At 41.5% G+C, this 13438-nt stretch overlaps 1 protein-coding gene across 4 annotated transcripts in view; it reads left to right on the forward strand.

The window, feature by feature from the left end:
- Positions 1-13438, forward strand: part of TNNT1 (troponin T1, slow skeletal type) — an 89147-nt gene that overhangs the window by 26002 nt on the left and 49707 nt on the right. For all 4 annotated transcript variants that reach the window (XM_089652588.1, XM_089652587.1, XM_089652589.1 and 1 more), the window contains exons 3-4: positions 1084-1144; positions 4810-4926. In XM_089652588.1, the coding sequence (XP_089508714.1) occupies positions 1088-1144; positions 4810-4926 (174 nt within the window). In that variant the 5' untranslated portion in view covers positions 1084-1087. The remainder of the gene's footprint in view (positions 1-1083; positions 1145-4809; positions 4927-13438) is intronic.

Raw genomic sequence — 13438 nt, forward strand, 5'->3', positions numbered from 1 at the left:
TATTTTTGGTGTTTGGACTTTCACATATTTAATTATGGACACTTTTATTTTATTTTGCTGTTACATTTAATTATTTAGCGCTTTCCTATTTTTTCAATATTTTTATGCCTAAATATTGTTTGGGTTTGGGAGTTGCGGCTATAGGTGTTTATTTATATATGGTCGAAAGTGTGGCGCTTTTCTAAAATTATCTCATTGATGATATATGGCTGGATTTTCGATGACTGGAGAGCCTTTTTAAAGTGAATCTTTAATCCATTTAGAATGTTTAAAAGTAAAATTCTTGCCAGGAACGCAAACATACCAAAACAATAGCAAAAACCTTTATTTGCCAGAAACATAATTTCTGTGTATTGCACTTTAGTTTCATGTTGTTTCTGGGGCCTGAATTTCCCTTCCTTCATGGCTAAGCCCCAGCAGCTGCCATTCCTCTGTCCAAGAGGATTCCCCTTACTGGCCTCAAAAAAATCAGTGACAAAGTAAAACTACTGTATCCAAGAGTTGGCTAAGCCCTCATGCACACTTGACGTTTTGATAACGCTGGTAATGTTAGCTGTGTAAAGTCATGTTAAAAAAGTGAGTTTTTTAGTGTTTTGCATTAGCGTTCAGCAGTGTATTGTCGCAGTTAGCGGCGTTTTCCCGTGTTTTTCTGTGTTTTACGGTTTTTAGCATTTTTTTTTTGGTCAAAAAAGTTCAAAAATGCCGGTTTGCATTGTTTTGTTTCATTTTTCAGTATTTTTCAGCATTAGAGCGTTTTTACAGCTAAAAAACTCTAGAAACCCACTAGTTTGGGGTATTTTTTCCTGCCAAAAACCATTGATTACAGTCTACGTGTGCATGGACACATAGGATAACATGCTTGGGAGTTTATTGACTGTAGAAAAACGTCAAAAACAGCAGCTGTAAAAACATCCAGTGTGCATGAGGACCAATAAAGGCACATCGTCTCACTTACTGGTTTCCTTCAATAGCAATTTGTGTACTGCATTTTCAGCAAGCCAAATAAAAATTCACTTTAAAGACCTCAACATTGTAATTTAAAAGGATTCCCCATTTTACAATTATTGTTTTTTTTAATTACAGACCAATGATGACACAGCTTGCCCCCCCAAAAATCCCAGAGGGAGAACGAGTTGACTTTGATGTAGGTATTATTTTAAAAAGGCTTTAATTTTTTTTTTATTTAAGGAGACCCTGTCACATGGGAAAATGTTCTAAGGCAAGCACACACATGTAAATAAAAGGCAGCATACTTATCTTTCTCAGTGGTAATTACCATTTTTCTTTATAAAGCAGCACCTCAACTGCAAGGTTTTAGATAATCTGAATTTAAGCATATTAGCCCATGTATCCCATGTGTCTTATTGGTTAAAATAATGCCATATTAAAGGCATTATAAGCTTGCACCTTGTGTTTTTTTATCTGTGTAAAATGTGCGTTGATCGTTTAATTTCATGGTGTTTTGTGTTGCTCTGTATGCACAGTCTATAGTAAAAGTAAATGTTCACATTTCAGTGTCAGAAGTTCTGTTTGTGTTTAAACATGAGGCATGTAGCATGGCACTACACGGGTTAATGCACGACCTCCATCTTTAGTCTAAGAACTGACACTTCCTGTACAGAAGCTACATGTTCCACCTTCCTTGGGTTTCTCAGTCTAGCACTGGTGCAGGTGCAGTAATTAGATCTGGTATAGCCAGGGGCGGACTGACAACTCATGGGGCCCCCGGGCAATAGGGGATCATGGGGCCCCTTTGTCCTCGCCCACACTCAAATCACACCCAAAAAAGCCTATGAAAGGTACCAGGGGCATCTCATGGGGCCCCCTACTGACCCCGGGGCCCTCGGGCAGTGGCTGAGTTCCCAAATGGTCAGTCCAGCCCTGGGTATAGCTACAAAAGGCAAAGGCATTCACAGAAAGATCACCATGCTAAGAGATGTGTTTCTTCACATTAGCATTCTCCAGGGATATTTTTCAGTCAGAACGTGCCAAAATAGAGTTCTGGCAACTCCGGTGCTAGCCCCTTGCCCACCACTACTGGCACTTCCACACACAGAAGCACAGGTTTCTCTGCCGGCAGTTCACAAGCTCATTTCCCAGCGGTGCACACCTCTTCCGGCGATGTGCACATAGGCCTCCCTGCCCTGCATGATTCCTATGAGAGCAGACGAGGGCACCCTGTACATAGCGCACTCCTAAGCCCTGCACCCTGAACATAGCGCACACCTGAGCCTTGCGTCCTATACATGGCACTGTCCTGAACCCTGCACTCTTTACGTGGCGCACACATGAGCCTTGCGTCCTGTGCGTGGCACACTCCTGAACCCTGCACTCTTTACATGGCGCACTCATGAGCTTTGCACCATGTACATAGCGCAATCCTAAACCTTGCACCCTGTACATAGCGCACTCCTAAGCCCTGCATCCTAAACATAGCGCACACCTGAGCCTTGCGTCCTATACATGGCACTCTCCTGAACCCTGGACCCTTTACGTGGCACACTCATGAGCCTTGCATCCTGTACATAGCGCAATTCTGAACCTTGCACCCTGTACATAGCGCAATCCTGAACCTTGCACCATGTACATAGCGCAATCCTGAACCTTGCACCCTGTACATAGCGAAATCCTGAACCTTGCACCCTGTACATAGCGCACTCCTAAGCCCTGCACCCTGTACATAGTGCACTCCTGAGTCCTGGACCCTGTATGTAGTGCACTCCTGAGTCCTGGACCCTATACGTAGTGCACTCCTGAGTCCTGGACCCTGTACGTAGTGCACTCCTGAGTCCTGGACCCTGTACGTAGTGCACTCCTGAGTCCTGGACCATTTACATAGTGCACTCCTGAGTCCTGGACCCTGTACGTAGCACACCCCTGAGTCCTGGACCCTGTACGTAATGCACTCCTGAGTCCTGGACGCTGTTTGTAGCACACTCCGGAGTCCTATGACCTGTACATAGTGCACTCCTGAACCTTGCACTCAGTTCAGCTGTATACTACATACAATGTGCATAAAGCCCTCATGGTATTTAACAAAGCCTTTAATAAGGTCTTTTGATGCGGCGTGCTGTCCCCCTGTGGGGGCTTACAGGGGGCCCGGTTGAGTTCCTGCACCTCTTCTCTGAGAAAAAAAAGCCCTGGAACTCCCACATTTCTGAGATAATACAAATGAAATGGCAAGGTATGAAACATATATTGCATGACCTGATACAAGAAGTTACATGTCCCCTTAATGAATAGGGAAAAGCTAGGTGAATGAGGAATCAATCAGCAATAACCCTAAGATCTGCAGCCAGAACATGTTAGCCCATCATTACTAGGTAAGGCAAACAACTGGCACAGTTGGAGGATATAACTACACTAATACAGTATCTAGTTGACACAACAAAAACATTTGATAGTTTACAATGCCTTTACTTTTTGTTTTGATCAGTAAGGGTGCAATATCCATAGAAGCAAAATGGAGTTCTGCTTTTAACAGTTCACTATTGCCTTGACTAGCAACAAAAAGATTTCTGTTTTACTTTTATAAGAATATTGTTCATTAAAACCCAATATAGGCCATTCAAATGATTTGCCAAAGCAGTGGGAAAAGTGCTGATAATGTGTAAAGTGCAGCTCTGCTAAACGTCTTCTGAAAATATAAGTTCCCTGGCTGCCATGTTGAAGCTCTGGCTTCAGTTTCTGCACTTTTTAGTCACTGACCTAAAACAAGTATACTTATCAGTCTGACATATTTGTTCCAGGTCATTGGCTGTTAAAAAATATTTTTTAGAAAGATTTAGGCACTTACAGTGGAAGAAGGCAAGTCCAAACCTAGCTAAGCTTAAATGTACTCCCACCCCCATTCTATGCCTATTCTATCTACCCTGTAAACTTAGAGATGGCTATAATTACCCATTCTGAAGTCGCTATGGTCTGGTCACACGACCAACTCCAAGTATCGGCTTCAGTGTAGGGGAGGGACAGCTGACAACAGATGCCCCATAGTAGGCGCAAGGGTGACATCATCGCCCAAGCTTTGCAGCCATTGTTGATGATCTCTTCTCTACACTGAAGCTGGCACTCCATGTGACCATGACCAGAGCGACTTCAGAACAGTATAAGCTTAAGCTTCTTTCCATTTACAAGGTAGAGAAATTAGTCTTAGGATGGAGATGGGGGTAGATTTAAGCTCAGTTAGGTTTTGACTTGCCTTCCATTTTAAGCTATCTCATTGCAGATTGTCATGTACCTTGCTAAGTGAGCCCAACAGGATCTGTGAATGGAGGACAGGCTGATGACTGGAAGGTTCACCCCCTCCATTCATAGATCACATTTCATTCATAGAAGCTGTAATACTGGTTACTATGAATGGAGGAGCTAGGCATAAAGGGCAGGCATAGACCGGTTGTTCTTGATCAAATGGCAGCTACCTCAGTTCTATTAACCCCCCCTGCACTGGATGATTACCATTTCAGGGATGTGGGATGTGAAAAAAGAAACTAGTCGCAAAGGGGACACTGTGCATGATTAGTAAGCCATGTCTCTTGTGGTTTTTTCATTCTTTATTTATACAATCCTGTGCTTTTAATTTTGACTACACTTAGACTTTATTAGTGCATGTGAATGTTTTTGGGAAATGCAAAAAGATATCACCTCTACTCCACAATGTTAAAAAATACATTTATAATGGATAACAATCTTAGCACATATCAAGATATGCAATTTGACTGTTTGTAGAAAGGGAGATCATAACTACAACTTTCCCAAAGTTTACACAGAAGTAGAATTTCTCACAATCATGTTATAATTCTTTATCAACAGGACATCCATAGGAAGCGCATGGAAAAAGATCTCTTAGAACTTCAGACATTGATTGACGTCCATTTTGAACAGCGCAAAAAGGAGGAGGAGGAATTAATTGGATTAAAAGACAGAATAGTATGTATAATTAATACTACTTTCCAACACATTCATTAAAGTACAACACGATGTAGCATAATGTGTGCCCTGGAATCTCCCTTCATGCACCACCACAGTGTGGTGTGACCATCCAAAACCTGTGTTCAGCTGTGTTTTAGAAGCTACAAATAACAAAAGACAGGGGAGCCTTTAACTGTATCAGTGAATCATACTTCCGACATCCAAATTAGATAATGCTCACCTTTTGATATGTAATCATGGCAATCCAATTTGTAAAATTTAGTTTCTGGAGTATGTTTTGAAATATACGGGAAAATTTGGTTTGTTCTCTTTCACATTGTTTTATAGCAACCCTTTGTAGGCATCACTTACAAATGAAGGCAGGGGCAAGAGTTGTGAGCCAAATAGAGCCCAAACATAGAAAGGTGGGCGGTCTCATTTTCTAATATAACCAAAGACCCACATGTTTATCAGATTGTCACCACTGCTGTTATACAATGGATTGATATTGATGTTTTGTTATTCTAAAATGATATGTGATATCAACTATACCTCGGCATTTGTTACCTGAAGATTTGTCTTCTGGGAATAATAAAAGATCTACACCTTAAAATGTATGTCACAGCAAAATAAAAAAAAACATACAGTATGTAGAGCATCTCTGCAAAACATGTCACATTTCCCCATGTTTTCTCCACTAAAGGCCCTTCAAGTACAGAAAATCACCTCTCAAAAATGCACTCAGCACCTAAAGCTGGCCATAGATGGACAGAATTTCTAGCAAAAATTCTTAGGAAAAGTCTTCTTATGAAAATTCTCAGTACATTTTCAGAACATTTAAATGGCATACAGAAGGTTTCTTTTGCTTTTAACATTTGATTTTGGAATGAATAGTCTTTACGAAATGAGAACCACATACACAGTTGAAAATTTGTTCATTCGAGAAAACATTTTCATCCCGCTCTTTCAAATTTTCTTGCCACTGCAGTCGAAAACGAGCATCGATTTGACCCACTAATTCTTTTCCTTCTTTTTCTAAGAATTTTCCTTTGAAATTCTACCCATCTATGGCTAACATACAGCCGGCCATACATGGATCAAAATTCAGGGACCGGCCAAATTTCTATCCATGTATGGGCAGGCTAGTTGTACAGAAGCTTGTCTACTGGCTTCGGTCTATCTAGAACCACCCTGTTGTCTTTTTCCTAACTGATTAGTGCCGTGGGCTATAGCTGGCAGCACAGATCAATGTATCAAATGTGTGAATGGGGAAATTGGGTAATTTTTTTCTTCACTCAACCCGCTGGTTGAACAAAACAAAAGTAATATTGTGTGGGCTGCCTAAAGCCGAGTACATATGGGCTGAAAATCCTTGGAAAATGGTTGATTCAGCAGGAACCGGACAATTGTTGGCCTGCATGTATAACTGTCAGTTTTACAGAAGCCAGTCTCATTACCGGCTTATGTTGAAAAGGCATGCTGGAACACCAGTATCCGATAAGCGCTGACAGCCAATGACTGCAAGCTCTGATCAGTGTGTTCTGGCAGGGGGGAGTCCCCCTGTCAGGACACAATAGCACAGCGGGGCAGATCGTCACACTAATATTGATTGTTAATACGGTGACCTCTCAGGTTTTTTTTTCAGCCCACTGGGTTGAATGAAATAAAAATATAGTGTGTACCCAGCTTTAGTCCTGTTGTGGGTTGGCAATACACAGCAGTTTTTGGACACTCTTGCCAAACTACTCACACCCACCTAATTTCCCATCTCCACAACACAAAGGTTAATAATTTTGTAGTCTGTTAAGGACTGAAGGGGCCAATTAATCTCTTTGAGATATAACAAGAAGTGTGCACTGGATGCAGGACAGAATCTGTATTTCTGACATGATCAACAGGTATTTTTTAACAGAAAGCTTCCAAATATTTACCAGACCAAAAGAGTCTTGTCCCTTCCTGCTTAGGCTTTTTTCTCCACTGTATATACTGTATGTATGCAAAACAATGGTGGTCACACTGGCAGGACTTCAAAAATGTCTGCCTTTGTTCATCTCTATTACATGGTGGATTGATGGGAATAGTTTACACAGAAAATATAGGGTTTCTCTTTGCTTTGTTTTTAGCTCACAGGAAGTAACAAGTGCACTGCATTTTTCGAGCAACAAGTATGTTGTATACTTGCTAAAAACGTTCCACCAGCTGCAATATATAACATTTTTGTTTTTAGGTTTAAATATGCTTTAAAGTAGAATTATGGTCAAAATATAACATTTTATATAATCTGCCAACATCAAATACTGTCCTATCTGTTTCTCAATACCCCCTGAAATATCCTATAAATACCTGTTGATCCTGTTAGCAGAACCATTGGTTATCCTCTGCCCTAAATAGATTTGTAATGCTCTGTCACCTTTCGCAGTCACTTTACCCGCTTGGACTAGTAATGGGCGAGACTTTTGCCAGGGCTCTGTCCTGGGACCAGTCCTGTTTAACTTGTTTGTAAATGATATAGAGTTTGGAAAAAATAGTTATATATCATTGTTCACTGATGATACCAAGCTATTTAGGGCAAATTTTGCACCGGGATACAGCAACTTTACAAGAACACTTTGATAAAATAGAGGGGTGGGTGACTATATGACAGGTGAGATTTAATATACTGAAAATTTTAAAGTTAAGCACTTGGGGGCTAAAAATATGCATGAAAGATACTTATTGGGGGAAGATCCTCTGGGGGAATCAAGGATGGAAAATGACTTGGGAGTCCTAGTAGACCATCAACTCAGAAATAGCATGTAATGCCAAGCTGTAGCAAGCAAGGCCAGCAGACTATTATCATGCATTAAAAAGGATATTTACTCAAGAGATAAAACTATAATTATAACATTTTACAGAACTCTAGTTTGGCCATGTCGCGCTTACCCTAACACAGGTGGTTAGGCCCTATAGCTGGCTTCTGTGTTCTTCACCTATAGCAGCCCCCTTTCCCATAAGGTAAGCAGGCCTACTGGTACTCGGTTGTACCAGGACTTATACACAACACTATAGTGCCTGGCTATCACAGCTGTTTGCTGTGCTCAGTTTGCTCCTGCCCGAAATTCGCCAGGTTCAGCGGGAATTAGATGACTTTCGGTATGTGTATTCCTCTCTGTTCAACAGAAGCCAATCTAATGACCATTTTTTGACAAATGGTCCTGCTGAAAAACCAATGGCTGCAGTGCTGATCAGTACATTCTGATGGTAGAGAGTCCACGCTGTCAGACTACAATAATGCAGCGTGGGAGATTCTTGTATACACATCTGTTGTGTGGATGCAGGGAGCAGTGACATGATTGGCAACCTGCTGGTTAAACAAAGAAATAAACTATGCGAAAAACCATATGTGAGTGTGTGTGTATGTACCCAGCTTTACTAAAGGTAAATATACATATTTACACAGTATGTACATAGTACTCCTACTCATTCATAAAAGGAAAAAAAAGTTATAACCTATAAATAGAGTAGAGACATCCAAATGTTTGACAAGTTCCTTTTTAAAAAATTTACATTTCCCAAAAAATGTCCCTCGTTTCATTGTCAAAATTCATTTTCAATCCTGCCACCCACCGACATACTGAAAAAAAACCCCTGAAACTAATGCCGACAGTAGTACTAGCCAGATGACAGCTTCCTTATATATTTGTAGCACCCTTTAGTATGCTACTAGAATAGTGTAGAGTATTACAGGTAAAATTATTGTTAATGGCCCATGGTAGTTGTGTGGGTCATTAAGGTTGGATTATTGCAGGTCAGCTGGATGACTCTACAGGTTGTGGCTCTATCGCCTCCTCCTGACTCTGGAGGACCATAGAACCTTTCAGAGGTCGTTAAGAAGGAGTGGTGGAGGCCTAATCTGCATATTTATGGGAGGTTCAGCTAATCCCAGGTTTGGAGGCCTGGGTAGGGTGGTGGACTGGCCTATAATTATGGGAAAGTCTGGCTGACAGAGAATTCGGGAGGAAGATGGAGTGCTGAGGACTATCGATGTCTAGGAGGGGTCCCCTAGGTCTGGGGGGGCAGCCTTTAGGCTGGGCTCGAGCTGGCTCAGAAGGATATATTCTGCAGAGAGACGTGGAGGGGATCAGGCCTGTAGCAGCAGGGAGCAAAGAGGACAGCAGCACACTATGGAATCTTCAAGGGGAAAGACTGCCAAACATAGCAAGTTTCCAAGGACAGCATTGAGCTACAGTTGTGACCAAAATTATTCAACCCCCACTGAAATTGAGTGTTTTGGCCAGTTTGACATTGCTTTTGATCATTCAGTCATCTTGCTTACATTTACATTAAAGAGGCACTTGTAGGTCAGACAAATATAACATAACAGTTATAATGAAATAACCACAAATGTCTTTTCTGTGCTCACAGCATTATCAGTTTTATTCAACCCCCAAGTGACATTCAATCTTAGTACTTAGTACAGCATCCTTTTACAGTTATAACAGCTTTTAAACGTGAAGCATAGCTTGACACAAGTGTCTTGCAGCGATCTACGGGTATCTTCGCCCATTCTTCATGGGCAAAGGCCTCCAGTTCAGTCACATTCTTAGGCTTGCGCACTGCAACTGCTTTCTTTAAGTCCCACCAGAGGTTCTCAATCGGATTTAAGTCTGGTGACTGCGATGGCCACTCCAAAATGTTCCAGCCTTTCCTCTGCAACCATGCTCTAGTGGACTTGGAGGTATGCTTGGGATCATTGTCCTGTTGAAAGGTCCAACGTCTCCCAAGCCTCAGGTGTGTGACGGACTGCATCACGTTTCCATCCAATATCTCCTGGTACTGAAGAGAATTCATGGTACCTTGCACACGCTGAAGCTTCCCTGTACCTGCAGAAGCAAAACAGCCCCAAAGCATGATTGACCCTCCACCATGCTTCACAGTAGGCAAGGTGTTCTTTTCATCATAGGCCTTGTTCTTCCTCCTCCAAACATAGCGTTGATCCATGGGCCCAAACAGTTCTAATTTTGTTTCATCAGTCCACAGAACACTATCCCACAACTTTTGTGGTTTGTCCACATGGCTTTTGGCATACTGCAGTCGACTCTTCTTATTCTTTGGAGACAGCAAGGGGGTACGCCTGGGAGTTCTGGCACGGAGGCCTTCATTACGCAGTGTGCGTCTTATTGTCTGGGCTGAAACTTCTGTACCCACATCTGACAAATCTTTTCTCAGTTCCTCAGCAGTCACACGGGGACTTCTCTCCACTCTACGCTTCAGGTAGCGCACAGCAGTCGAAGTCAGCATCTTCTTTCTGCCACGACCAGGTAGCGTTTCAACAGTGCCCTTTGCCTTGAATTTGCGAATGATGCTTCCTAAGGTGTCTCTTGGTATGTTTAACATCTTTGCAATCTTCTTATAGCCATTGCCCTTCCTGTGAAGAGAAATCACCTCTTCTCTTGTCTTCCTGGACCATTCTCTTGCCTTCACCATGTTTGTAACCACACCAGTAAATGTCTAGAAGGAGCTGAGTATCACAGTCATTTTAAAGCTGCCTAATTGGTGCTTATTATGCTTGATTGCTGCTCGGTGACATCCACAGGTGTTTTCAATACCTGATGGAAAGCACCTGTATGAACCTCTGTTCTTCAGAGTGGTAGTCTTTAAGGGGTTGAATAATTGTGGCAATGAAGAAACCACATAAGAACCATTTACTACTGTATTACATAAACAATTGATGTCATTTTAGTTGCATTTGGGTAGTTACAACGTCCTTGTAGGATTTGATTCTGAATACAATTCCAAATGTACACTATAGTCCCTAAACCCCTTTACAGCATTGGGGGTTGAATAATTTTGGTCACAACTGTAAATCCTTTTATCCTTGATCTTCCGAGAATCCAGGAGGGCTGGTAGTTTTTGCAGGCCAGGGAGCTGGGTGCAGCTCTGTAGGGGGAGAAAAGATGTCTCTGCATGTAGCTACAGAAAGCAAAGTGATTTTTGAGGAACTACTAGTTCCTCACCCATAAGGACAGCTGCTACTGATCCCCAGTGACTGATGGCTTTCAGGAAAAGAACAGTCCAGGATCTGCTTTGTACATAGGAAGGAAGTGTAACATTATTTCAAGTTGAATTGGGCATCCTATAATCCCTATTTCCCTATCCAAGTTGAATTCCCCTAAATAAAGCAATAAAATCAAGTTCATAGACTGGTCACTGTCTCTGGATGCAGGTCTGTGTGGAGATACGAGTTGCCTGGCTGTGCGAAGGGAAGCTTATGGATTCCCTTCAACACTGCGGCCCCCGCGAGGGTAATGCTACATATTACATAATGCATGACTACCAGCAAAAGGGGGCGAACAGGCTAAATTCAGGCAATCATCAAAATGCTCGAACAGAGTTCAGTCTGAACCATCAGTTCATCTCCACCCAACAATAACCAGATCTTTCTTCTAGACTAGACTTTAACTGCACTTTAAAGTGGTGACATGTATATATTCACCAACGTCAATGATGTTATATTCACATAGTTGATTGCCTTAAATTGCACTGCATAATAATTTACACTATATTCTTAAGAAAAACATTTTAATACTAATGTGGTATATTCTACTACATATGGGGCCCCATATTGCTCCTCTATATATGTATGTTTGTTATGTAAGTATTTAAAGTTGTTTTAAAGGCTGAAGGTTTTTTACCTTCATACATTCTATGCATAAAGGTAAAAAACCTTCTGTGTGCTGCTCCCCCCACAGCCCCCTCTAATACTTACCTGATCACCATCTCGATCCGGCGTTGTGCATGGGATCAGCGGCTCTCCCGGGTCTCTCTCTCCATTGGCTCCCTCTGCTGTCAATCACAGCCAGTGAGGAGGGAGTGGGGATAAGCCAAAATCTGTGTGTCTTATAGTACTGTGCAGGAGAGGGGGCGCCAGGAGTGCTGACAGGGGACCGGAGAAGAGGAGGATTGAAGGCTGAGCTGTGCAAAATCATTGCAAGGAGAAGGGTAAGTATGGCATGTTTGTTGTTTTACAACTTTTAATATATTGAACGAATACTGTATGTATAGATTATTTTACCATACTATAATTTTCACAGATTTCAAATATTTTCTGATTGCTTGAAGACATACACCTCATATGACCCTTTGAAGAATCAGAAAATGTATACACACCCATCAATTAACTGATGTATGGAGAATCCACCACCCAACAACAAAAGATTAAGCCTTATACTCAACCAGTAACAAAACCTATACTCATAGACTACTTTTTTACAATTCAGCAACATCTCCCTTTTTTTTAGAACTCTACCATATATTGTAAATATTATGTTTTCTGAATGCACACTTATCTGAACTACTTTGCGAATAGGTTAAACTTCCCCATGGCCTTGGCAGTGACATCTAAACAAATTACATTTTCAAGACCCACAATCTTAGCAGATATTGAAAAAAAAAAATCGCCCTCTCTTTCATTATTAACAATACTCCCCAAGGCCTACTTCTTGCAGCTTGACAGGCCCAGAAAGTATATAGCCGGATATACTAATATCAATCAAGCACGGGGAAAGAACACTGCACCCAAATGAAAATTACATCCTTTTTTCTCCCACAAATAGAGCTTTTTTTCGGTGGTATTTGATCGCCTGTGCGTTTTTTTATTTTTTGTGCTATAAACAAAAAAAGACAATTTTGAGAAAAAAACAATATGTTTTACTTTTTACTATTAAACATGTCCAGTAAAAAAATGTTCAAAATCAAATTTCATCATAAATTTAGGCCAAAATGTATTCTGAGGCATGTCTTTGCTAAAAAAAAAATCCAAATATGTGTAATTTAATTGGCTTACGTGAAAGTTATAGTGTTTACAAATAGCGGTATAGATACTGGAATTTTTTTTCACTAGTAATGGCGACAATCAGCGACTTATAGCGGGATTGTGGCGGGCATTCTGACACGGGGGAACTGATTTCGTGTCACTAACATCCCCAGTGACACCAATACAGTGATCAGTGCTAATAAAAAGCACTGACACTGTACTAATGACACTGAGCAGGAAAGGGTTAACATCTGGGGTGATCAAAGGGTTAACTGTGCTGTGTGCTGTTTTACTACATGGGCTGTGTCTGTGTCTGTGTTTCACTGTAAGCACACTGCTTTGTATGGCTTTGCATAGCAGGAGCTGACAGGGGAGAGATCTGTATTGTTTACATACAGGTCTCTCCCCCGTCGGAGAAAGTCGGCGATCACCGGGACTCAGTGATTGACAGCCGAGGCCACGAATGGAGGCATGTGTAGGGCGTGCACGGCTTGCGCATGCGACCTATATATACATGATTTTTCCACCTATATAGCACGTATATATACGTGATTTTAAGCACCCATATTCAGGGTGTAACGGGAAAACAGATATACTGACAGGTCTGCAGGAGACCCGCATGGCACCAGCGATCTACTGATCGCTGGGGCAATGCTTTCCAGGCTTTTGTAGACAAAAATAATAAATGCATATTTTTTATTAACTGCAAAACAATGTGCAATAATTATTTTTTCC

This window comes from Staurois parvus, unplaced genomic scaffold, assembly GCF_062004578.1.
Source record: "Staurois parvus isolate SC_StPar_1 unplaced genomic scaffold, SC_StPar_1.0 ptg000686l, whole genome shotgun sequence".
Lineage (NCBI taxonomy): Eukaryota > Metazoa > Chordata > Amphibia > Anura > Ranidae > Staurois > Staurois parvus.